Genomic DNA, 26,144 nt, shown 5'->3' with positions numbered 1-26,144 from the left:
TGTACAAGTATTAAAGACATACGTATATATAAGCAACCAAGCAGCGAACCAGTATATCTACAATAGAAAATGGTTGAATCACTCTGCATGTTATTAAAATCCATGCAGCCAGAATGGCAGTTTGCGGTTTAATCATCACCAAGTCAGATTTCAACAACCATGTGGGGGGTAATGTAGCTCATGTTAATGCCTCTGGCTTTCTTGGGTGATACACTGGGGAAATAATGCTAAAGCACTAAGTGGTTTTGCACTGTACTATTGAAAGATCTATCTCAACCAACAGTATTTCCAATAAATCATGGAGTAGTAATACTGACTTAGTACTCTATGGGCCTGTCACATCTTGATTCTCTGAATTGAGATGCAACAAGCCATAGAGTACCAAAGTCAATGGACTACAGGGGGACAATAAAATCAGGTGTCAACCTAGACTATAAATGTTGTCCCACCCAAGACCAGCAAAATCAGCTTACCCAGTACTTGTATAATGTTTGACGATTATCACAAAAATACATAACAATCATAAAAAGTGATTGAAGACTGTCCAGAGCAGAAGACACAACCTTCACTACACTTGGAGTGTTTTAGACTCTTGTTGGCTTGTTGACAATCATTGGCTAAAAGGACATGCCAATAGAGATCCCGTTTCTGATCTTTTCTGGACTGTTATATATTGTGCAATAGTTCTATGAAGTGTAAGACATCTTTGTTCAGTCAGACATGATTCTGTTGTTTATTCAGGCTGCAACTGGTTTATTTAGACTTTGCTGTGTACTTAATAACAGTTATTGCAATGCAAACATCAGGGCTACCGAGAGAATTTAGGGACCTAGGGCAAATTAAGAATGTGGGGTGCCCTATAACTGATATAGCTAGGGAACACCTTAGTATGTGAAGCACACTAGCATGCCAACTGAGGGGGCATGATATGCATGCCTGGAGGCCTCCAGGAAGTTTTTGAGAATTTGACCCTCTGAATCAATATGAGAGTGATTTAAGAAGTTTATCACAGTCTAATAATGCTGTTTATTTTACTGACTGCTTTATTAGGGTATCTCAAGCTTGAAATTTACAACGGGAACTTTTTTTGACTGCTACTGTATAGTCAGCATTCTGCCAAATACACACCACCTAGGAAATTTTTATATCCTCTGAAATTAATGCTAGACTGATTCTACTGTAACTGAATATTTTCCTGACTGCAGTATTAGGATGACTGTTCTATAAGTGTATATTAATTAATCTTGATATTTAATATATTTTGTTAGGGGTCCCCTTGATGCCCCCAATAGTGGGGCCCAGGGGAAAATGTGCCAGTTCCTGTCAGTGGCCCTGGTAAACATAAACAACATAGTCGCGCCCCTTAGTTCATAGTGAGTACTTAGATACAGAGGTGTAGCCAGGATTTTCAAAAGGGGGTTTCCAACAGAAACACAAAGTTACCAGCAGTGTGGGTCTGAGGGCAAAACCCCCAGCTGTTGAGAGATCTTGAATGGTACAAAACTCAAGTTAATCATGTATTTGTATAACCCCCTGGAGACAGTTCTGTAGCTAGTGGGTCTACACACAAACGCAGACATGAATCCACTGACAAGATTTGTAAACAATCAACGCATTAGTTTTATCTCTAAGGATGTGTCTTGTACACGCATGATATGATATAAATACAGGAGGTCTATCTGTTTCCACGCATGGCAAAACAGAACAAAAAAAAAACCTGTAGACTATCACACTCAGTTTTGCATCACTCATATTTATAATGCTACAATATCTAGTCTAGCAATATTCTTTTCTCAATGAAAAAACACTGAAATTCCATACTCTACATCATTTGCAACAATAAAGTTCTTTCTCACATTTAATACATGGGTATTTAAATGAATGGTATAGGTGATTGCTCTGTTAGAGTATAAGTGACTTCATTTTCAATAGGGTATCGGTGGATCCTTCCTTGAGATGAATGTTACTATAAATTGTTGTGCTGTACATCATGTTGTTGCTCACTTACTTTTGTGTAGTGTGTTAGGTCAGCTTTAGGAATCTCAAAATTGGGAGTTTCCTGAAACTCCCTCCTTACACCCATGTCGATTTACTTAGTAGTTCTGTACTGTTAGTATGGCACAATTCGGCAAGTGGTTGCTGAGAATTAGGCTGCCAAGGGATTATTGTAATGCGACACTCTTGTAGCATAAATGTGCAGGGCTTCCCATGAGCTTTCCATGCAATACACATGTTCAACCATCACTAGCTGCAGTTCATTTTTAAACCTGCAGATATTGCACAAATAGTATGAACTCACTACTTCCAAGACTGTGTACCTGGGGAGAATCTAAAACAGAGATAAAAAAAAACAAGGTGATAATAAACAAAAATACAAATATTTACAATTAAACTTGCAATGCTATTCATCACGCTACTGTTTTGGCACTGTGTAACAATTACTTTACTTTTTTGCTTTGTATGTGAGTACTATTGTTGGGCCTAGTGCAGGCCTAGCCTTTTGGTGCCACCAGGGGAGGATCCAGACTTTTGTCAAAATGTGAACATGTACAGTGGATCCTCACTAATCCGAACAGCTCTGTTCTCAAATTGACAAAACTTTGTTCAGATTAGTGAATTTGTTTGGATTAGTGAACCCATTGATTATAATACAGAACCTAGTTCAATTACTCTAATAGAACATACACTTGTTGCAAAATACTCTAATAGAACAGTCATTTGTACTGTTCGGATTATCGAGCGTTCGGATTACTGGAGTTTGGATTAGTGAGGATCCACTGTATTGATTTTTCAAATTTAAAAAATAATCAAATTGAACTACAGAAGCATAGCCAGACTTTTGGTGATACCAGGGTCTGGCCACATAACACTATAGCCAGGTAAGGCCAACATTTTCCCACCGCCCACATCTATTTTTGCAGCATTTATTATGGATTTCATATTTCTACATAAATTGAAATACATTGTAATTCTTAATAATTTTATTGGTAAGACTGTAGTAGAATAAATTTGAGCATAATGCTTGGAACTAAAATTATTTTAGCAGTTAGAGAAGGGAATCAGACCTGAAGTCAGTACATTTCATGAAAAATTGAAATACTCTAATAGAACAGTCAACCAATATACAGCACTCTACTGGATACTACTCTAATAAAATGATCGTATTCAGAGCTAAAGCAATCGATGTGTAAATTATAAGAATACTGATACATAAGCTACAGCATTATACCATAACTATAGAATGTAATAGAATATACCAATGTGTCAAGAATGCAAGGATTACGAAGCTGTTCTCCAGACAGATAGCTTTATATTTCCTGCTTCATTGTTAGCTATATTTCTGTAAATAACAAAAATAACCAGCCGCTCCACCAGTTCAGAGGTATCTAGGGGACAGGAAACAAGGTGTGGATAAACATTGACCTAATACTGAGAAGACAAACTTTTTTAGTGTCCTAGCAGGGATGCCTCCCCCATAAAAATTTTGAAAATTAGATCCTCTGAGATGGTATTTGCCTGACTGCTGTATTAGGGTGGGTGTTCAATCAGTGTACAATTGTTGTTGATGCCTGGGACTGGGACCGGACTCTGGCTGTGACCTTGCCAAACTATTTTATACAGCTTGAATAGGTCTACACAGTGTACACCCATGAGCACTCAAACACGATGACAGTAGCTAGAAAGGATCTAAGCATGCAGCTACCATGAATACTGAAGGGTTAAATATTTAAGAGATTTCGGTGTGCAGCTAACAATCAAAGAAAACGTGTTAATGCCACCTATTGTTAATTTTATGCCCATTCTGCATTGGTATGTCTCACCACCTAAATTTGGTCATTATAATGACATCATGCAAGTTGTTATTATCTCAATGTTTAATGATCGTATAGAAGTTATAAACTAACTTGCTTACATAGCTAGGCATTGAGAAAGGAATGCTAGATGGGCTGAAGACCAACCCCAGTCAGGAGAAGATGCTTTAATCATTTCATTTGTAAGAACAATGGGATGGCGATTAAGTCAAGATACTCTAATAGAGCATTCAGCCATAGTCCATGCATGGTTTTCCATCTCACACATTGCAATTCCTGGAAAATTAAGCTCTCACATAATTTTATTTCACTTCAGACCTCTTGGCAAAGCACTAAACAGTGCTCCAATGGCTAAAAGTGGAGAGGTATAACAGGAAATAGCTAGGAAAATTTTGCAATTTTTACAGGAATTTTTCTACTGAGAGATCTCACTCATAAGTAAGTAAATCTCACTCATTTTAAGCTCAGGTCTCACTCAAGTACACTTTACAAGTTGGGGTCTCTGTATATATTCCAGCATAGATACAGTATACCAAAGGGATTGGAAACGGAAGTAACTCACGTGACGTCTCTGTACAAATTCCCAATGTGACGTAACAAGCTCCAAAATCCATCCCGTGTTTCGCTTGCGCTAGATAGCCGCCATAGATTCTGTGCATAGTTATGGGCCGCGAAGTTATTTCTAATGGCTTTATTTGTCGACTGGTTGTAATTTGTCAGCGTGTAACATGGCAAATTGGTTTACCTAGCCTCGTACGTGATAATAGGAATGTGTGTGCTACCACAAGAGGCTGCTGTTGTTAACAAACTAATCACTAGTAGGTCATTAGGTAAGCAAATTATGTTATGGTCACACCCTCTCGGAGTTTCACAAATATTCAGTATTGAGAAGCAACTTAGCTAGTTATGTTTTAATATCTATGTCAAGTGTAAAAGGCAACTTGTACCAATTGTTATACTGTATAAATTCACTACTTACCACTTTCACTTGTGCAATTTTAGTGGACTCATGACCAATGGCAGACATCAGTTTAGCATACCATCAACTACTACCACACTTGGGGGGTGTAAAGTGTGTGTTGGATTGCTCTGAAACCAAAGCTGTATAGTATGGGGACGAAAGACAGAATGTTCTGATAAGACACAAAAATTTGAAGAAATCATCCAAGCCACATGATTAGACATCCAGGGGCGTAGCCAGCTAATATTTGATGGTTGGGCATAACATCAACTTACTACACACACAAGAAACACGCTCACTTTCATGTGAAACATTATCAAAGAAAAATATGAAAAGTGTATACACACAAGGCCTACAGTAGGCATTCCAGACTGATTTTAAAATTTTGGAAAAACGGGCTTTTTATATGCTCAATAGATAGAGTATTGATTGCCGATCTCAGAAATATATAGTTTGTTGGGTTGGAATTAGCTACTTTGGCATGCACAGTGCTTAAAAACTGAAAAAGGGTACATTTTTTCTCCAGGGCTCCCCATACATTTTACAGGGGAAGATGGCACAATTGAATCAGGAAGCCATTTAGCAATCTGGACTATCTTGAAACTGCAGTTGCTTCTAGCTGCAAGTTTGTACATGTAATGAGAGTAACTTCAGGTCTTATTGGATCTCAGCGATCTTTGTATGCTTTGTGGTGAGCAAATATGTTTCACCTACTGCACACTTCTCAATACAATGGTGTATGCCCATAGGCAAGTGGCTATCTCAAGTTGGTAAAAACATCAAGTTAACAACTTATAAAGGTAAACAACTAAAGTGGAGGTACCACAATGATGCAACAATACTTAAGGTGGAGTTGTGGTTTCAATTATGGCATTGTTATGCCAACTTTGAAGTGGTTTATACTTTTGAGCTGATGACACAACCATCAGAAAATTGCTCTGGAGCTGAAAATCGCTAACCCAAGCGAAGTAACTACGCACTTTAAAGTAAGCACCAGTGACTACCTTCCACCCGACCAAACGTTTTTTAAAGTTTTAAAGTATTCTACATACATTACAAGGCTTGAAAAGATTACAAAACAACACAAAACTTACTTATATGTAACGCGCACGATAAAACTAAGATTTTCATGATGATCAGCGTGTGGACAAACCCCACAGCGATTTTCACCCTCATAATTGGAGCTCGGACGACGGAGCAATCCCAAGTTCAACACGAGTTGTCATTTTGTGCCAGGGTTCTATTGGAGAATATACGGAGAATTTTTTTATTAAAAAATCTCGGATACTGGAATGCCTACCTACAGTTAGCTATGCTATAGTGTAAACAATGCTGCTTGCATGCATGCAAACATTTACTAGCTGTAATGCTATTGTAGGGCAGGCATCCACCGACGATCGTCGTAGCCGAGCATCACGTGACCTTAAACTGCCGAACCTATAAGAACCAAAAATGTAAACAGTTCATCACATATTTACTACAATCAACTAGCAGTATAGCTAACAGACCAACCACCACAGCAATATGTAACGCTTTTTCAAGTAAAAGCCACAAGGCCCCAAATGAAGGCCGGGGGTGCTAATTTATGAACTATAATGAGTCTTATCACAAATATCAGCATGCCAAGAAAGCTTCGTCCTATATAGCAGCCAATGTACATTTTGCATGAATCTGTTGTAAACCACAACTCTATTAATCAGAAAGTTACAAATTGTGCACGTGACACTTTATAATGACTTGACCTTTTCTCCATTTCCAGCTTCATTTGCATATGTCATTATTGTTATCTAGAAGAGTCCGTTTTCTTTCATCAGCAGTCAGTTAGGCTGTACAGTACTTTCCTTATCAAAAAATATGCTTGACAAGTCCACTGAAACAAAATTTTTTGCTGCCAGCACCATCCGCACTGAATCCTACTGACGATTATCACTCACTGTGACTTAGAGATACAATACCACGACTATAGTGTACCATACTTCGACTCCATTTTAAAATTCGAATTTAAACTGCGCCAAGGAGCGTGGCACGTGCGTCTACATGAAGTGTAATTATAGGGACTTTCCAAGGGATTTTCCGCGTAATTGATCACGTGATACACCATCTAGATCCCTTCTTCGAAGTCATGGTTCAACAAATGAGGTATACGTTTACACTTTAAAGTAGGGTTGTTTTGTGTGCTGCTGTGAATCCTCGCGTGAATCTTTAGCTACTTGTGATGTTTGGGCAAAAGTTTGTGATGGTTGTGCAAGAAACTGTGATGGTTGGGCAAATGCCCGCCCATGACTACGCCCCTGTAGATATCCAAGCAAGAGCTCAAGATGCACTACCAAATTATACGATTAACCAATCAGTGTACTTTCGAAAGAACTCACATAAAACACATAGCTACATTGCACACGAGTAGTTCGTAATCAATGTAGACATTGCACTGTACAGTTGAAATACTTAAAGTGTATGGATTCTTCATTAGTTACGGTGTGAGAAATTGTCAAAAAACCATTGACTTAACACATTCTGTACTGGTAGGGCTACCCCAGTACCTGTAGCTTTAGCCAGCACTGTAGCAATGGTTTCTTTATTGGTGTGTAGTAAACCACTGAAATAAGTCATAACTGGGACCAATCAATCATATGTTTATCCACTTCCTAGTCTGATGGAATGTAGGGCTTCCATACAGGCCTCCCTCAAATCTAATCATATTACCTGGAATTGAACGTGGCCAGGTGACCAAGTGTTCGATAATTGCAAACACACTTGCAGTACAGTATGGAATAGAGCTAAGTTCTGTTTCTACGACTACAAGGCCACAGGTAGCTAAAAATCAGTCACTAACTAGACATTGATAAATCTGGATAAATCGCCAGCGTCCAATGTGTCACTATCACAAATTCGCTGAAACACGGCTCTTGCAAACTCTTGTTACTGTCCTTGGAGACTTTACTCCTTCATCCTGAAGTGAGGTTAGCCATAAACAGATAAGCTACAAACACACCTGCTCGCCATCTCATCCTTAGCAACCGCTTGATGACGTAAACCGAACACGGATGTTATAGTGCGCAATTTCTGTTTCCAATCCCTTTGGTATACTGTGTATCTATGATTCCAGTAGGGAATATAATAATCTATGATTCAGCCATATATGGGTAGGGAATATATAATCTATGATTCAGCTAACTGTATTAAGAATGATAACAATATGTGGCCTCAAGTGTATGCAATTGCCTATTAATCCACACAAGGGGGTGTCACTGCAATATACACTGTACTACGATCTGCGACCGCGGTCAAAGCTAAAGGTCAATGAACAAGGCCGATTTTTCACGAAGAACAATGGTCAAACTGTTTTCCCAGCACGGTCAAAGCTTTGCGAGTAAGTAGTGCACGAAAATATAGCGAAAATAAACAGAACCAGGTCCATGGTCAAGACAAAAATTCGATGAAAGTCAACAGTCAAAATCGAAAATCGATCTTGACCAGCTTTGACCGCGGTTGCAGATTTTATTTATTATTTTTATTATTAGTACTTTACAGTGACCAGTACTGAAGGTCTGACAGCAACATGTGCTGCAGCCTTAGGATTACCCAACCTAGTTTCAGGGACTTAGACCTAATGACTTGACTTACTGACTGACTGATAAGATGTAACAGACAAGGGTCCAAAGTAAGGGAAAAAAATCCCTCCAACCCCGGGATTCGAACTGCAGGTCACCCAATGTCTAGTCGGGGCCACACTCAGTCTTCCTCCAGGAGGGATGGATTTTCTTCCTTAAACCTAAAGTATTTATTATTAGTACTTTACAATGACCAGCACTGAAGGTCTGACAGCAACATGTGCTGCAGCCTTAGGATTACCTAACCTAGTTTCAGGGACTTAGACCTAATGACTTGACTTACTGACTGATAAGGTGTAACAGAAAAGGGGCCAAAGTAAGGAAAAAAATCCCTCCAACCCCAGGATTCGAACTGCAGCTCACCCAATGTCTAGTCGGGGCCAGATCGTAGTACAGTGCTTATTGGAGTGACACCCCCTTGCCACACACAGCAAACAGGAAGACACCACTAAACAATTTTGGAGAGGGAGAGGGGATCTAGAGCCCCCGGTTCTACCATTTCCAATTTGGAATTAAATATCAGTTACCATAGATTATATCGTATGCTATACCAGTAGGGTATATACAAGGGTATATAGAGCAGCTCATGTATTTTCGACCACCATGAGTCTTCGGACGCGATATTTCCTAGAAGAGCACTGAGATCCGATCATTTATGGCACTATTATAAAGACCTATGACTATAACCTCCATGTATAAAATTTGAAAGAATTTGGTTATATTGTGTGGCTGCAGTGACCTTCGAAAGTCACTGTCCAAAAAAATGGATGCTCGGACAAAGTAACGTTCGTTCGGACTCCTCCATCTCTACCCTTCCCATGCAACTTATATGCTATTGTGTGGTAGTGATTGGTAGAGCTATCCTTGAGCTATCCCGTGATATAAGCAGATTAGATTTTTATCAGCTACAGTTGCAGCTATCGCCTTTTTCCCAGACATGGTAACTTGACGAATCGTCGGACACAAAATTGCAATTATAATTCTGGACACAGCAAGTTATTTCGATTATTTTGGCCTTTTTTGAGTTTAAGTATAGTACTAACTAAGAAACATTTGAAAACAGCTATTTAGGCACCTGTGTAGAGTGATTTTTTATCAATTCGAGATGGAAATAGTAGCTACCTCATATAGCTACAATACATTAGGTCTAGAATAGCTACATAAAATTGCTCAAACTTAATAATTTTATATATTTGAACTTACTTGAGACAAGGGAGGTAAGAAATAAACCACAACAATACACAGGAGGTTGCCACTGCTTTATAGCCTTAGTGACTGTTCTATTAGAGTGTATTTAATGCTATATTAATTAAACTTCATTAATTGCATCCATAGTATAATTTTATGCATATGCAGACTATCTAAGGGTGCATTAGTGCGAAAACCAGTTTAAAAACTGCGTTAAATTAATATACTCTAATAGAACAGTCACTAAGGCGATAAAGCAGTGGCGACCTCCTGTGCATTGTTGTGATTTATTTCTTATCTCCCTTGTCTCAAGTAAGTTCAAATGTATAAATTATTTTAAGTTTGAGCAATTTTATGTAGCTATCCTAGACCTAATGTATTGTAGCTATATGAGGTAGCTACTATTTCTATCTCGAATTGATAAAAAAATCACTCTACACAGGTGCCTAAATAGCTGTTTTCAAATGTTTCTTAGTTAGTACTATACTTAAACTCAAAAAATGCCAAAATAATCGAAATAACTTGCTGTGTCCGGAATTATAATTGCAATTTTGTGTCCGACAATTCGTCAAGTTACCACGTCTGGGGAAAAAGCGATAGCTGCAACTATAGCTGATAAAAATCTAATCTGCTTATATCACGGGATAGCTCAAGGATAGCTCTACCAATCACTACCACACAATAGCATATAAGTTGCATGGGAAGGGTAGAGATGGAGGAGTCCGAACGAACGTTACTTTGTCCGAGCATCCATTTTTTTGGACAGTGGCTTTCGAAGGTCACTGCAGCCACACGATATAACCAAATCCTTTCAAATTTTATACATGGAGGTTATAGTGATAGGTCTTCATAATAGTGCCATAAATGATCGGATCTCATTGCTCTTCTAGGAAATATCGCGTCCGAAAACTCATGGGGGTCGAAAATACATGAGCTGCTCTACTATCTATGATACCATCTATGCAGATACTTACTTGTACGTCACGTACGTGGGGCCATGGTGGCAGTTTACCACCAACCCAGAACTACTTCATCATCCTCGTATCCTTTATTTCTCTCTGTCTTTCTGATCTCGGTACTCGATACACTGTACCATAGATTTAATACGATACTCACGTGCACTGTCAATGCTCGAATTGAATAGTGTACCACGCCAGTCAGAAAGGATTGATTGGATGTTGCCTAGATATTCATCGTGTGTGAGTTTCAAATTGCTAACATTTTAATTGTGAATTGTTGTGTGTATTCAGGTGTTCACTAGATTTCCCCCAGTACCTTTAGGGAACCTAGTATCTCTGCTGGGACCAAGCCCATCACATCATGCTCTCAACTACCAACCTCATAGATTCACCTCCAACACCATCAAGGGCTCAGTGGCAAAGTCTTTTGATGCCTATTTGAGGTTGATAAGGTTTGATAAACCCACTGGCACTTGGCTGTTGTTTCTGCCATGTTCATGGGGGGTGGCTCTGGCTGCAGAAGCTGGTTCACTGCCAGATTGGAAGATGATGTGTGTGATGGGGACTGGTGCATTTGTGACACGCAGTGCCGGCTGTATTATAAATGACTACTGGGATCAGAACTTTGACAAACAGGTGGGCATGTTGATGTGATATTGACCACCATAATTATGATGGGGATTTTGTCCATCAACTTACTCTGGTCATTTCAAGCCAATTGACCTATGTAATATGTTTCACTGAGTTTGTGTAACATGGCCAATGTGTCCATTTGTCTATTTACAACAGGTGGAACGTACTAAAACAAGACCAATTGCAAGTGGAGAAGTGTCCAACTTTCAGGCATTGTCCTACTTTGCTCTTAATGGCAGTGTAGCCTTGATGTTGTTGAGTCAACTCAATATGTACAGGTCTGTAGCGTGCGTGTGTGTATGCGTGCATGTGTGTGTATGCGTGCGTGTGTGTGTGCGCGTGTGTGCGTGCGTGCATGTGTGTGTGGACCTGGTGTTAGCCACGGAAGCAAATTCCAACTGTACATGTCTCACACCAGGTGAATGGGACCTTGGGTGCCCACAACTTCATCTGTGAGACTCCTATGGGTAGTAGCTAGGAGGATTTGTCTGTGCTGACTCACAATACCAAAGTAGCACACAGGCGTCAGTGCTGATTTACCAGATAGGCATGACTGTGCTAGCACGGTAGCCAAAGGCTCTGCTTTTGCTTGCTTGTGTGTGTGTGTGTGTGTGTAGTGTAGTAAAGCAGGTGGTTAGAACACCAACCCGATAATTACTAGGTTTCAAGTTTGATATACTGATCGCCGTTGCTGCTTTCTTGAGCAAGAAATGTGATCTGTTTTTGTAAATTAGTGTGATACCCTATTGACGTATATTAATGCCATGATCTATTGTATATCGCAATAATCATGACAGAAACATTTCATGATAGAGAATAAAGATATAAAAAAAACACAAATTATTTAGTGAAAAGTGATTTGATATTTGGAAAATATGAAGATATTTCTCTAGCAACATTTGGCGATGTATAAAAAGTAAGTGTGGACTTTTTTACATCATTGTTGTGAGCATAATAGATTGACTGAATAAAATTTGTCCTGTAAAAAACATTATATATCGTGACTATCGTGATATAAGTCCTATGATATCGTGATTATCGTGATATTAAAATTTTAATATTGTGGCACCACTACTGATATACAATACTTTACTCAAACCACTGTATTTTTACTGTTCTTCACAACAGTTTAAGCATCTACATTTACATTCTGGCCAGTTGTTTGGTACCCACATTCAAGGTGCGTAATACACATGTGCATGCATGCAGTTGTTTAAATCCCAGTTCGTATTTTTTACGAGGTTCACACAACAGATTGCTCCAGTCTATCAGATATTATCTGGTGAATACTGGGGAAACAAATGCCAACTGTCCAGTATATCAGAAATAAGTCTGATAACTGTGCACTTCACCACTGCTAGGAAGCTGTAAAAATGATTCAAGAAGTGGTGACATTTGTGCATTTCTTGTCTTAAGATTAACCACAAAAACTAATCAACAAACACAGTCTAGTTGATCTTATTTCTAAGAGCATTTAGACCAGTATCACTTGCTTCTGCTCAAGAAATTCCTTTCTGACAATACTCTCTGTCTTCCACAAGTTGTAAATATCTGAGCTGCTTAAGATGCTTCACATGCAATTCTACAGCTTTACAGGGTGATGGAATTGTATCGGACTGCTATATTGATAGGCAATTTGCTACAGTACCAATTAGTGTTTCTGTATCCCACTAGTCATGGCCACCTACAGTGGATCACTCAAGCTTTCATACAGTCTATTTGTAATCATTCTCACCCATAGCTATGGCCGAGGTCCTAAATACTAATCTTCATGCTTTTCTTTTGCTCCACAAGGTATATATGATGTAGTGTTGCTATTGAGTTAAACTGGCCTGTATCTATGGTGATGTAGATCCTTAACATTTTGAGGTGTTCTACTAGAACTATTAAAAATCTTCATGTGGTAGTGACTTTCTAAGACTGACAAAAATAAAAACAATCAATTACATTGTTCCTATTTGTGCTAACAATAATTATGGTTAAGCTTACCAGACGTAGTGAGCTGATGACTGCCCGTACAGGGAATGACGTTACTACCAGTGACTGGTAATAAGTGAGGCTCTGAGTGTGATTCAGAATCAGGCCAGTCGTGTGAGATCAATGAGTCGTGTAGTAGAACAGCAACAGCCACACAACATCAGGTGTGACTGTTCATACAGCAGCTGAAATTTCTGTGCGTGTGCGTGCGTGTGTGTGTGTTTATAGTCAGTATTACATACATACACTTTACAAAGTAATGTAGATGTGCCTGTCAGTCAGTTATATTTCTCTAGTGCAGTACTAGCAGTGTCCTCGGTATCACTGATAGTGACCTACCCACTATTCAAGAGGGTCACCCACTGGCCTCAAGTTGTACTGGGTATGTCACATTACACATGTTGTCTGTTGGTTCCATGACCAAAGAATGTATGCACATGTGTCTTGAAGGATACTTGAAATAGATTTGTGAAAGTTTTTTTTCCTTCCCAACCAGCAGCAGCAGTACATGTTTAGACTTGTATATTTTTTTAATCTTACTTACCAAGTTTTCTTGGCTACCAAAACTTTCTTATCTGCTGTGTCTTATTTCTTTGTGTGAATATCAAGGATTCATACTGAATTCTTAATAATTTTGTTCTGGAAATGTTTTTTTTTTGTGTGTGTGTGTGTGTGAAATTGACCTGGGCATTTTTTTCACATGCTCAAGAAAGATTGTTTGTTCCCACTGAAAATAGATGTACAGTATGTCAAGTGATGTTTCTCAGTGTCTTGTTTAATGTAACATTTTCATTCTCATAATTAGGTTTTGCATTCAGTTGGGGAATACTAGTGGGGTACTCCTCAGTGAAGGGCTACTGTGATTGGTCAGTTTTGTTGCCACTCTACACATCTGGGATAATGTGGACACTAGTCTATGACACAATATATGCCTTCCAGGTATGGAGAACATTGTACACTATGATTGAAGTATCAGTTAGCCATTCAGCAATAAAATTTTTAAAGATGCATCAAGAATTGATGCTTCCTCGAGTCAGTCTGGGTTTGGCTATCCCTGGGCCTGAATTTGTTATTGGATTACGTATATGGTTGGGTGTTTTTTGTTTCCGTTCTCTCCTTTGTGTACCTGTCTTTCTACCATCGATAACTATGGTGACCATCTGTTAGGTTGCTCTCAAGGCCCAATGAGAATACGTCGACATGATGCTCTGATAAACATCATTTATAATGCCCTTTCACAGGATCACCCTGGGGTTCTTAAGGAACAGAGAGCTTCTTATGATGATGGGTTGCGCCCTAGCGATGTTTTTCATCCTGACTTCCAGCATGGTCGTCCAGCTTACTTCGATGTCTCCATACGCTGCACCACTCAGCCTGCTTTTATCTCCTCCTGTGCTTCATGTGCTGGGGTGGCTGCTGCTGCTGGAGAGGTTGCCAAGGATGAGAAGCATTTGGCAGCTGTGGAGAAGGTGGGGTCAGATTTCATTCCATTAGTTGTGGAAACATTTGGAGTTTGGACACCTTTTACTCTAAAAACTTTACAGAGTATAGCTGACCGTACCACTCCTCGCAGCGGTGTCCCTCGGAAAGTTGCTAGAAAGAACTTGCTACAACAACTGTCTGTGCAACTGTGGTCCAACAATGCTAAGATGATCTTGAGGTACTGGGCCCTTCAGGGCTCGGATGATGATGACAATCCCCTTTTCCCCTAGTAATAGTTTTCCCCTGTAGCTAGCTGTAGTTTATGTAGTTGCAATAGTTGTTTGTAATTGTAATAAGCTATTGTTAAGATTTAGAATTGAATAACAGCACTTAGCTGAGAGCTCAAACTCAATTGCTCATTTGCTATAGAGCCACTTTTCAGCTGATGCTTTAAAAGGAAGCAGTAGTCCTGAATATAAAAAGGCCATTCTCATGCAAGTAATCTTCCCACTTGTTTATTTTGTACAGAGCTCTGTGGACTTCTTGCAATGCTAAGTTTATACAGCCAGTATATGCTAGTGTTAATTCAATGAGACATTCTGGAAGTGTTGTTAAAAAAAACAACAGATAGTTACTCCAACAGGATAGCCAAGCAGAACACTGTTTGCCAATGCTAAATACTGTTGCAAAAAAACAACAAAAAAAAACAAGTTGTTGACAGCAATATACAGGCCATCAATGGTTTCCTCAAGTGCCCAGTGGATTTGGTACAAAATTATTTGGTCACAATTTTGATATGTCCAAGCCCTGTCGTGTTGTTAAGTTGGTTCTAATATAGAATTTCACCTTGAACCTTTGAAGTAAATGAAAGTTTTTCAGGATGTCCGGGATGATAAGAAAATCGGTGTCAAGTCAACAACGATGCTCTTTGGTGATAACACAAAGATGATCCTAACAGGGTTCTCTGTCTGCATGATGTCTGGGATACTAGCAACTGGCATATTGAGTGATCAGACATGGCCCTACTATACTGCTGCAGGTCTTGTTGGTGCCCACCTGGCATGGCAGGTGATTAGATCGTTTGTGCATACTGTATGTAGAGCATCACATGTGAAATACCCTACTCATACATATACACACGCACGCGCACACACACATGCATACATGCACATGCACGCTACACACATGTACACACAAATTATACTTATTGTTAGGCCACATAAACTTAATTATTAGTTTCTCATCCTCTTGCACTCAAAATACCAGTGCGGGAGGGCGGATTTTTATTTTATTTTTTTACTACCTAGATAGCTGAATTAGCTAGCTAAAATGACTCAGAATATAGTTTTCTTATACTGGTCTAACAAGGTGCCAACTTTGGAAGGTACTGGATGGCTGCACTAAGCCACCTGTGGTGCAAAAAATCCTTGATGTGGTAAGAAAAACGGCGATGCGGGCAGGGAGGAGAAACTAACAATTAAGTTTATGTGGCCTTATGATATCCTTAATACCAACTAACATCTACTTTATTCTTGTTATCACCATGTGCACAGTAATTTAATGGTAATTTTAAAATACCATGTTTATACTGGATTTCATGGGCGGATGATGACAATTTAAATAGCTAGGTGTATTTCAAACTATAATGGTTTACTATATTTTTTGTTTGCGTACTATTTTAGGTACAGTTTATTTTTAAGGTCATTATTCAGGTAAAATTCTCCATAAAATTCTGATATTTTTTATACCTAAAAATTCTAGGTATGTACGTGGTACATGAAATTAGCCATCAGTTTGTATGTGTTGTTTTTTTTTGTCACAAAGCAAAGCCACATTTCACTCATTCATTTAGTTTGCTTTCTGTCGTATTTCATACATTCTGTGTTAATTCTGTCACTGTAGGTAGGTACAATGAAGATGGACAATCCTTCAGATTGTATGGCCAAGTTCAAGGCCAACAAATGGCTGGGATTACTATTGGTAACAGGAATTATGACTAGCAACCTGCTGAAGAAGAAACAACGTGACAATGATAGCATATCAACTAGCTAATACGTCGCGTTTAAAATTGAAATTAAAACGTCATTACATATTTGGTAAAAAGGTCACTAACTTAAATACCACACAAATGCCCTCGGGATTCGGCCGTCATAAAATACTTGTTGCTATTTGAGCGTATGTTGTGTGCAGCGAAGAAGTGGTCAAGATGATGAGCCTAGCATGGATTATCAAGTCGAGGGTTATAGTAATACCTTTGATGTTTACGTTCATGTTAATCGGGTTAATCACGAACCTGTTTCAAGCGCTATGCCTACCGCTGTGGTGGATTGGCCAGAGGCAACTATATCGAAGAATAAACACGTGGATTGTCTATTGGTTCTGGTGCGGTAAGTATTAGAATAGTATAGGTGTAAGTGTAACTGATAGATTTCTTTATATCGCGTTCCCAACTCGGGAGGTCATCGTACACGCACGCCCTTAAAAACTTTTTATGTGTCACGTGAGCTAGTTATTTTGGCGCGTGTTTATCCTTAGCGTTTTATGTGACTTGTTTTAGTTTTGCCATGGGCACTGGAGTCATGGGCAGGCTATACAGTCAATGTCTATGGAGATGTGGAGGTGATCAAAAAGTACCAGAATTCTGAGCATGCCATTTGTGTACTGAATCACCGTGGTGATCTAGACTGGATGATTGGCTGGGTGATGATCGAGAGAGCTGGAATGTTAGGCGTAAGTTTGTGTAGCCATTATGCACAAAGTGCTTACATGCACTACACACACACTTTACTTATTTTGTATATCCCATATTCAAGCATAATAATTGACCCAAACTAGTACATTTAACTTGCCCCCTTAAAAATGTTTGGTGTCTATAGAATTATTCCCTACGAGCAATGATATCATTTACGTAACACTTGTAGGGTGCAAAAGCATTCCTAAAGGACAGTACAAAATATCTTCCTGTGGTTGGCTGGAGTTTCTGGCTGATGGAGTTTCCCATGCTGAAAAGAAACTGGGAACATGATGAGCAATGTTTGTCTACAGCAAGTGCCAGACTGGCTGACTACCCAATCAAAATGCTGGTGAGCTACCTACTCTAACAGAACATACGCCATATCCCCACTAGCATTGGCAAAAGGCCATGAAATCATGCATCCATTGCTTTATTAAGTACTCACACATATAAACAAGGGCACAAGGCACTTATTTGGGTACTAAATGTTTGATGATTGTAGGTTTAGAATTCATACTACAGTGAAACCTATTTCGGACATTTTGGGACCCAGAAATTTTGGCTACGTTTTGCTGTAATATAGAGGTTTTCCTCTTTCAGGGGTAAAAAATGTATTAACCAGACCTGTTGGAACAAAATTTTTGTCCTTATTGTGGAGGTTTGTCCTTAATTTGGGGAGTTTGTTAAGAAAGGTTCCACTGTATTTCATCAAAAATTGGTTACATCAAAGTGCTGTTGTGAGGTCTGACCAAAGTTAGTGTGTATGTTTGTCAGTATACACCTACTGAATGGTTTCCTAGATGTGTATCTTCCCGGAGGGTTCACGGTTCACTGTAGAGAAACACGAAGCTAGCAAACAATTCTGTAAGGAAAGAGGACTACAACCATTAAAACATCACTTGTATCCACGCACCAAAGGATTTTCTTATGCAGTGAAAAACATGGACTATGGTAAGATCAACAATTGTACAGTTTTTGGTGATGTATTCTCTGTACCATGTAGTTGGGGCAGTGTACGATGTAACATTTGGCTTCAAGGAGGGTGAACCATCCATTCTGGGTGTGATGAATGCTGAACCTTGTCAGGTTGACATGTTAATAAGGTAACTATATCTGTGTATGTGTAGTGTGTGTATATTTGTAGTACGTATGTGTTTACATGCTTGTGTTTGGTGTATTGTATAAAACACTTGTGTCAATGTAGGAGAATAGATATAAAAGATGTTCCAACTTCTAATGAAAAGGAATCTTCCAAGTGGTTGGTGGACATCTTCAGAGAAAAGGTGCTTTTTAAACACACACACAACACACTCCAAACCATTTTATATACTATAAATGTATTGAGGAAATAGTCAGTGTAAAAAATTAACACAATTCACCAAACCCCTTAGAAGAGTTATATTTATTGTTATCCACAATATGAAATGGTATGTTCCTCACAGGATGACTTGGTGGACTACTACAATGAACATCAACGCTTCCCACCCGAGTATGAGCTTACTACGATCACCAAGAGACCGTGGGCCAGACTGGTAGTGTCAATATGGCTAACACTGTTAACTCTTCCCATGATGGCTGGACTTGTATATACACTGATATTTGGAAGTTGGACTGTTCTGATCATAGTTGGAGCAATCCTATTTATTGGTGAGATAAACTAGATGATGTAGAGGGCAAAGAAGGTAGCCAACACCTTGTAGAATTTCCTACTCACACAAGTCTTGTAGTCACAATACAAAACTACCACAAACAATGAGGTTCACTGGGGCTCAGCAGAGTTAGCCCACACTTCACATAACTACAAGAAATGTACTTTGTTTTGAGAGAGCCCTCGGTAACAGGCTGGGGGATGTCCTGGTTATTGTTGACTTGTGATAAAGTTAACTCTTTTTTGGACACTATAATGTTCACTAAGTTACATACATCATGTCATGGATGAGTACAGCTTTAGTGTTATATGAACAAACGTTTAAATACACTGTACAATAAATTGGTCCTACAGTTTTAGTGTGCTCCTGTAGTGTTTCAATACAAATACTCCATTAAAAATAAACCCTCAAATTACATGCTCCACAAACTTCACTCGTAATGAATCCCGTTTCTTCTTTTTTTTTTAGTTAACTACATGTTTAGAAGACTGTGTAAAGCAACTGCAGAGAGATCTCAACATGGACTCACCACTAACCGCCGCTACCAATGAAAATCAATATAGATGACTTAACAGTAAACATACATGAAATGTTACATGACTGTAGTTTACATGTAGTATACTAGGGTCATCTTTTAATTTATTTATTCAGCAATTTCATATCTACATGTTATGCTGTTAGTGATCCGTTTTATCGTTATGCACAATGGTATATTCGGATACTGAAAGGTTGAACATGGAAATGTTACCAACTTGCTGTATACTTTGACTCCTGAAGCTGAATGTGTGCGACATCATTCAAAAAATGAACGTAAGTTTCCTATTTCAGTAATACAGTCCACCCTCATCAAAGTGACTGGTAATATTCTGTATGTTCTATTGGAATAGTTACTTAAAATACATCATCCTAATAGGGTTAAATTAAGGTACTACATCTAATGTAATTTGTGATCCTAAAAAGGAAACATTCTATTGGATACCACATTTAATGGAATTCATGAGGTATAGGCGCTTCTAAAAATAAATCCCTCTTAATAGTGAACACCGTTGCCTACAACCCTAATTCCATTTGTTTATTAGATTTTAGGGTGAACTGTATTTTGAAATATGATCAGGAAATATATACTGTATTTACATATATGGTACATCATGATGATATGTTGTTCTCTGTCCAATGACTGTTGGAGGGTCCTACATTGTGTCGACGAAGTATTCACAGGGGTTGTTCTCCAATGCCACCTGAAAGCTCTGTCGGCTGGCGGACAGGCCTACTGGGACAGCACTCAGATTGCGACTCATGCTCTGCACAGTATCCATCTCCAATCTCTGGTACCTTGCTTGTTGTTGTGCTCCAGCTGATATCATCGATGGTATCGAAGCACCTCCACCGCTAGATGAACTCACACTGCTTGACTGCCGCTTCGCCGACCCACCAGAATCAGAACTTGGTGCCCTCTTGAAGATTGGTTCGCTGCCACGGCCGCTACTTCCAGACAATACTAGGGTATTGAAAGTACAACGTGTCTAAATGCTTACCCAAAATATATTTGATTGTGACCTTACCTTTATACTGGCTATGCCCTTCAGGTGATGATGAAGATTTTGATGATTTCGTAGACTTGTATAAGGAAGGAGATCCCTTACTTTCATAAGGCGGTGGGAAGGACTGCTCGTCGGAATGTGACGAATGTGACCACGGGAAGTTGTATGGAAGTGGACCAATTGTGTCACCGTCAGCAGAATCACTGCTGCCACCAACACGAAGGTTCTGTAACTCTGTTAACACCAACAGACAACATGTCAACATGACAAACAATGTTCTTTGACTTACCTGAAGGAAGAACATCTGCTTGCTGGTTTGTACCAAACACATAATAGCACTGTTCTGAAAATGTTATCTTGTTGACAGTGTGATTGATAAAATTGTGCTGCAATTACAAATTAAAAACAAATGCTTAAGAGCTACAATACTATACAGGTATTGGACTGACTTTTAGTAATAAACTTGCATATTTTCTAGCATGCCTGCGGTCAAAGAATCCTTCCACATTGACGTATAACCATTCTACTAAATCAGAACCTTCAATGAAAGAACGGGCACCAAATGTTTCACAAGATTTATGACATTCATAGAAACCCACCAAGAAATGAATTGTTTATTGTCATTTTTAACCACTTGTGATCTCGTAGCTGGATCCCACCATTGGGTCTCTGAAGAGCTTTAATGACCTGTGTCATCGGAGACGTAATAGTGAGTCGAATCAAATCCCCTGTATTCAAAACGTGAACATAGAATGTGGTATTGAAATCTCACGTTCTGATTCTGGAACTGAACTATGTTGACTAGAAGAGCTAGTTATAGCCGTAAGGTTGGGACTAGTTCCCTTGTACTGAGCTAAACGTAGTCAATACAATACTAACTGTTTAAAAACGGCACAAATGTACCTCTAAGTTGATTTGTCTGTTTGATCCAGGCTGTTGGGTCCATGGGTACCACAGGCTCCGCTGTGTAATCAACAACAATGTGTTATCATGTGCACTGACTCAATGTCTGTCTTACATGGTGGCTCAAACATTGGAGGATCTGGCATTGGTTCGTAAGTGTTCTTTGCCACAGTAAGTGTAATTGGACTATAATAAAGCAATAGATAAAGTGTACAGTGTAATCCCTCATGCACATTGCTGTTGAAATATGATACAAATGAGCTAGTTAACTTACAGGAAACATATGGCCATACATAGAGAAAGTGAAATCACACAGAAAATTTAAACACCTACCCTGGTTGCTGAACAACTTCTCTTAGTGCCCTGACAGCATCTTCATTGGTTAAGTTAGCAAAGTCTACATCATTCACCTATACAAAGAAAGTTGGCAGAACACGTCACCTGGAGCCATAGAGCTAACACTGAATAAAAAAATAAACCAACCACAAATCCGCTTATGGAGTAGCATTACACTAGCTAAATCCATACAGAAATAATATAATAAGCACACTCCACAATATAATAATAAACATGAATAACATTAAATTTTGGTGTGCAACAAATAATGAAAGTGTTTACATATGCTTCAGTACATACCGACAGTATCATATCTCCAGCGTCAATTCTGCCATCTGCAGCAACAGCACCCCTACAATAAACAGATAAAGGAAATTGTTTGGAATAGCTCAAATATCTAACCCTTTCATGATCGAGCCGACAAAAATTCCTCCAGGTCCATCAGTTTCATTACCATGACCTACTATACTGATGCCAAGGAAATTTACTGTATCTGAAATTGTATACACAATTACACATATAATAAATATTCTAGTTGGCAGGTCATAGTACCCATGTTAAGTGTGACGGATATAACCTCCATCCCATCTGTGACTGATGTCATTGTTGATTCCGTAATAGTACTACAAGATGTTGACTGAAACACAATTATGTAATTTTGCTATTGACAATAGTCAATCTTCCACTAACCCTGTACATTTGGTTTTGGGGTCTTGTCTTAGTAAATACTCTTCTCCTATTTTGTAGAACAGATGCTGAACTTGTAGAAGTCATTGTAACTTGACTAAACAACAATAAAAAATGTTAGTGCTAGCTCACCAGAAAACACAAGCAGTTTATTTAACAAAGTGAAGTGATCTGTAACAACCTCATTGCATCTGATTCTGAATCAAGGCAACTGGTATCCAACTCACTGGCAGTAACCTCTGATGCAGTTCCCACCTCTGTCGTGAGACCAACACTCATCACGTGATACATTAACACAAACTAGTAGGGCACACCTGAGCTAGCATTGTTGGCATATTTGTATTTCCTTCTGTGTTTATGTCTGTGATGATGATGGTGATGATGATCTCCTAAGATGATTATAAAATAACATAATAATTTCCACACGATCACACCATATTGTTATATTCTTTTTATAACCATTTCTAAAAAGGTATGGCTTCTATATTGTACACAAAGTTACCCATTAGCTCTAAATACTTGCTATTGGTGTGCAGCAGGATACCTACCTGGTTTTCTATGTCTTCTTGATGCTGTAACAAGGGAAAAGGTTATTATAACATTACAAAATTATGGTTAAGTCACTAATACACAAATTGCTATGAATAATGCTCTGGTTACAACCACACCAAAGAAAAGAGACCCCTTTATTCAGGGGTGGTGATCAGGAATGACAAACAGCACAACATCAAACAGTCATTTTACCTCTCAACTCAGAGACTACAAGAAATAGTGGTGATTACCACATAGACATACAAGTGATCACTTGGGAAGTGTTAAATTACATGCATCACATTTGGGGAATCAGAAATGAAGCTTGGTCTATTTAGCCTACCACCAAGTATCCTTGTAACTGGAATCTAATCATCTACTACTATAAATTAAGCCAATAACCTGTAAATTTCCCTGCCACATGAAAGGGCATGTACCTGTTAACAAGATTCATAATATTTATATAAAGGGGAACTCTCTTGTTAGAAAAGTGACTTTACAGTTTACTCAGAATGGGACCAGACTTGTTTACTTACTAGTGCTTGATGCTGATACAATCGACTTATCATCATCTTCGTTCCCCGCAGCCTCGGATTCGGGTTTATCAGAAACTTTAGTAGTACTAACAAGCTACAAATTGACATACAAGCACTTTCCATAATAAAAGTGTACGTCTAGTCGTATATTACCCATGAAACAACTCGGCCATTCACTAGAGGTAGAGAACTGGAATCCTCTGTAATCTCTTCTTTGACTATCCTGCATTAGAAATTGATACAAATTTACACTTCTATATAGACATAACTATTTCTATTAAATATACAAGTATTTGATAGCACTCATTAACAGCCACAGTGTTTAGTGTCTTTCTGATTTGGTGATGAATGTCAATTATAGCAATAAATCTAAAAGTTTTTAAAATACAGCAGATTAGAATGCCAAAGTATACATTTGATTTTTGAATGTATTAACAACAATGGGGAGATCAAAGTAGTCCACAAAAACAGCTCAATCAAAACTGTTAACACAACAAAGTTGCATATGGTCTCCATTCAAGAAGACTGACAAATAAGGTATCGCTCCTTGTAATAAAATTGTAATTACCAAATTGTATTAGTAATATCAGATCATGGTTGAAAGCATTAAACCACCATCTGTTGTAACAGATAACATCACACATGATACACTCAGATCACTACAGCCTTGCCCAACTGGCAGACTCAACAGTTAACCACAGACCCAGCGAGTCTCCTATTTCTCTGCAATAGCCTTGCAAGATTTAACAGTCTCTGATTCTCTACTGATTTCTCTGTAGCTCATTTGTAGCTGATTATCTACACAGTACTTTTGTTAATTGATCGTTTCTGGTCAGAGCGGTTATATGCATTCCACTGTATCCAAAATTATTGACACCAATAAACCAAAGCTGGTATTTTTACGAGAAGTAAATTGTGTACATATACATTACACACACATCCAAAGTTAGATTGCTATAATCGTCACTTAGCTGGTTGTACAGGATTGTCACGGATGCAGGTGCAGTTATGTGTGGTACCATTCAAATGTAGCTAGCTTGTTATCAACACAATGTAGTTCACAGCATACTCTGGAAAATTGATTAGTAGGCTTTGTGTTATCAAATTAGTGTACGTTTATGGGATTTACTGATTGTCGAAATCTAGACTATCAGCAGATGACAGTGTACAAAAGTTACACCGCAACTTATTCATAATCGGCCACAAAACAGCCTCAAATCCCACCGCAACATACCAGCTGATTACAGCCACCGACTTCCAAGTTCTGTTATTCATTGACGATGCATACAACTCACCCGACATCTTCGTCCATAGACTTGAAGAAGTACTTGTGATTCGGTTTCTTCACCTGTGCTTTAAAGTCGCCCAAAGTGACTTTAGATGATGGCACTGGTATTTTCATCAGGTACGGCGTCTCTTCATCGTCTATGTAGTATATAACTTTCGTTTCTTCTCCCATATTTCTGCCTCTAAATTCTTGTCACTATAGCTGGGGTGCAGATAAGTACCAATTTTCACACTTTCCCCGATCGAGACAACAAAGAACAACGTTTACCTTTAAGAGATCGCGCTCATTGGAGAAGGAAAATATTATCTCTGTACATAATACTGTAGTCCTTAACTCAGTCCTTTTAACTACAGGAATCACCAGCTCAAACGTCAAGCGGGGCGCAGGTCTAGCAAGATTGAGTGTAATATCCGTAGAATTACGAAGTTGTGGAGTAATCACGTGACCATTTAAAAGGTTTCATTGCGTGTATCGACCATTAGGCCAGTGCCTGATAGGCCATCGTGTAAAGCAATCATCATGTTCTCAGGTAAACCGAAAAAGAGAGAAGATATGTGACCGGGCCTGCGAAAACAGGGCATGTGGGCACAAACTACACCCCGTCACTTTACAGGTCATATCTCAGTTCTGGAACAGACTATTCACAATCTGTAACTTGCATCATAAAGCAAAATACATGCTTACTAAAAGCTGAAAATTGCATTACTGTAGCATAATGGAACAAAAAGTTATGAGCGATGAAAGTTTGAAAAAGTAGGCAAAAATCATGTGCCCACATGCCCTATTTTCGCAGGACCAGTCACATATTATGTGATGTCTGCATGAATGAATGACTTCTAAAGAGTACTGATGAATGAGGACATCTGGTACTTGTAAGAACAGGGAGTGTGCATGATCACTGAAATTGGATAGCATGATTGAGAGAAATAGCTAGCTACCTTGTCCTAGCTCCACCAATATAAAAATGACAACTATATTTATCCCAGCATCATTCACATCATGATGCTGTATACGTATATATACATACATTATATTGAAGGCCGCCTATCCTACTTTAGACCTGTGACAAAATTCTATCTTGACATAATGAAAATCCTGACCCTGCTAAATGCAAATATAACCCCAGATTACTGAAACAAGGAATGTATAGAAAGGCAAGTAAACCAAACACTGCACTACTCATGATCAAGTGGATAAGTATGAGAGGCATGCAGCATGCCATATCAAATAAGCAAGCATACACATCTTAGTCAGCTAGAAAACCAAACAGAATGTTAGCTATAATTTTACTAACACTAAATCACACATACAAGCTGCACTTAGCATGTATCAGTCATGCAGCTAGTAAAACATGATGCATGCTGTTAAATAGTAGA

General features: G+C 38.7%; 3 protein-coding genes and 1 long non-coding RNA gene across 10 annotated transcripts; 2 read left to right on the top strand and 2 right to left on the bottom strand.

Moving 5' to 3' along the window:
* Positions 1 to 1,643: 1,643 nt before the first annotated feature.
* On the bottom strand, positions 1,644 to 10,700 carry LOC136242062 (uncharacterized). 4 transcript variants are annotated; one of them, XR_010694468.1, is made up of 3 exons: positions 10,547 to 10,700; positions 2,009 to 2,329; positions 1,644 to 1,950 (listed from the first exon to the last, which is right to left on the bottom strand). It is a non-coding gene; the product is annotated as an uncharacterized lncRNA (long non-coding RNA). The 4 variants fall into 4 exon arrangements; XR_010694471.1 differs by having other exon boundaries at positions 10,562 to 10,690; XR_010694469.1 differs by lacking the exon at positions 10,547 to 10,700 and adding an exon at positions 5,868 to 6,016.
* On the top strand, positions 10,634 to 16,653 carry LOC136242061 (4-hydroxybenzoate polyprenyltransferase, mitochondrial-like). Of its 2 annotated transcripts, none has more exons than XM_066033437.1 (7): positions 10,634 to 10,771; positions 10,823 to 11,167; positions 11,321 to 11,442; positions 13,438 to 13,523; positions 13,947 to 14,080; positions 15,443 to 15,631; positions 16,466 to 16,653. In XM_066033437.1, exons 1-7 carry the CDS (start codon positions 10,700 to 10,702, stop codon positions 16,613 to 16,615), a joined length of 1,098 nt encoding a protein of 365 aa, XP_065889509.1. In that variant the 5' UTR covers positions 10,634 to 10,699; the 3' UTR covers positions 16,616 to 16,653. The 2 variants fall into 2 exon arrangements, with proteins under 2 accessions (XP_065889509.1, XP_065889510.1); XM_066033438.1 differs by having other exon boundaries at positions 10,695 to 10,771; positions 10,845 to 11,167.
* Positions 16,654 to 16,769: 116 nt separating this feature from the next.
* Positions 16,770 to 19,611, top strand: LOC136242059 (1-acyl-sn-glycerol-3-phosphate acyltransferase gamma-like). Its single transcript, XM_066033436.1, has 8 exons — positions 16,770 to 16,950; positions 17,121 to 17,293; positions 17,485 to 17,646; positions 18,098 to 18,248; positions 18,301 to 18,400; positions 18,502 to 18,580; positions 18,740 to 18,944; positions 19,415 to 19,611. The coding sequence occupies exons 1-8, from the start codon at positions 16,770 to 16,772 to the stop codon at positions 19,495 to 19,497; spliced, it is 1,134 nt and encodes a 377-aa protein (XP_065889508.1). The 3' UTR covers positions 19,498 to 19,611.
* A 415-nt stretch (positions 19,612 to 20,026) lies between these two features.
* LOC136242058 (segment polarity protein dishevelled homolog DVL-3-like) lies at positions 20,027 to 25,183 on the bottom strand. Of its 3 annotated transcripts, none has more exons than XM_066033434.1 (21): positions 25,036 to 25,183; positions 24,776 to 24,969; positions 23,634 to 23,703; positions 23,481 to 23,574; positions 22,962 to 22,985; positions 22,728 to 22,802; positions 22,595 to 22,670; positions 22,417 to 22,510; positions 22,279 to 22,363; positions 22,129 to 22,219; positions 22,027 to 22,078; positions 21,724 to 21,800; positions 21,506 to 21,576; positions 21,391 to 21,450; positions 21,260 to 21,340; positions 21,087 to 21,215; positions 20,937 to 21,025; positions 20,777 to 20,873; positions 20,509 to 20,721; positions 20,279 to 20,444; positions 20,027 to 20,216 (listed from the first exon to the last, which is right to left on the bottom strand). In XM_066033434.1, exons 2-21 carry the CDS (start codon positions 24,937 to 24,939, stop codon positions 20,159 to 20,161), a joined length of 1,866 nt encoding a protein of 621 aa, XP_065889506.1. In that variant the 5' UTR covers positions 24,940 to 24,969; positions 25,036 to 25,183; the 3' UTR covers positions 20,027 to 20,158. The 3 variants fall into 3 exon arrangements, with proteins under 3 accessions (XP_065889506.1, XP_065889507.1, XP_065889505.1); XM_066033435.1 differs by having other exon boundaries at positions 20,027 to 20,213; XM_066033433.1 differs by having other exon boundaries at positions 20,027 to 20,444.
* Positions 25,184 to 26,144: the final 961 nt, after the last annotated feature.

Source organism: Dysidea avara, chromosome 13, assembly GCF_963678975.1.
Source record: "Dysidea avara chromosome 13, odDysAvar1.4, whole genome shotgun sequence".
NCBI classification, from domain to species: Eukaryota; Metazoa; Porifera; class Demospongiae; order Dictyoceratida; family Dysideidae; genus Dysidea; species Dysidea avara.
This window is presented reverse-complemented; position numbering and strand designations above follow the sequence as displayed.

Bases quoted from the DNA above. Each gene is read 5' to 3' on its own strand.
- LOC136242058 (XM_066033433.1), bottom strand. From the start codon at position 24,939: ATGGGAGAAGAAACGAAAGTTATATACTACATAGACGATGAAGAGACG. The intron at 22,079-22,128 runs GTTAGATATTTG...TGTTTATTGTAG, and splicing joins GTCGGCTCGATCATGAAAGG to GGGTGCTGTTGCTGCAGATG. The intron at 20,874-20,936 runs GTCAGTCCAATA...TTGTAATTGCAG, and splicing joins ATGCAAGTTTATTACTAAAA to CACAATTTTATCAATCACAC.
- LOC136242059 (XM_066033436.1), top strand. From the start codon at position 16,770: ATGATGAGCCTAGCATGGATTATCAAGTCGAGGGTTATAGTAATACCT. The intron at 18,249-18,300 runs GTAAGATCAACA...TGTACCATGTAG, and splicing joins AGTGAAAAACATGGACTATG to TTGGGGCAGTGTACGATGTA. The intron at 18,581-18,739 runs GTGCTTTTTAAA...TGTTCCTCACAG, and splicing joins TGGACATCTTCAGAGAAAAG to GATGACTTGGTGGACTACTA.
- LOC136242061 (XM_066033437.1), top strand. From the start codon at position 10,700: ATGCTCGAATTGAATAGTGTACCACGCCAGTCAGAAAGGATTGATTGG. The intron at 10,772-10,822 runs GTGAGTTTCAAA...GTGTGTATTCAG, and splicing joins TGCCTAGATATTCATCGTGT to GTGTTCACTAGATTTCCCCC. The intron at 11,443-13,437 runs GTCTGTAGCGTG...ATATTTCTCTAG, and splicing joins AGTCAACTCAATATGTACAG to TGCAGTACTAGCAGTGTCCT.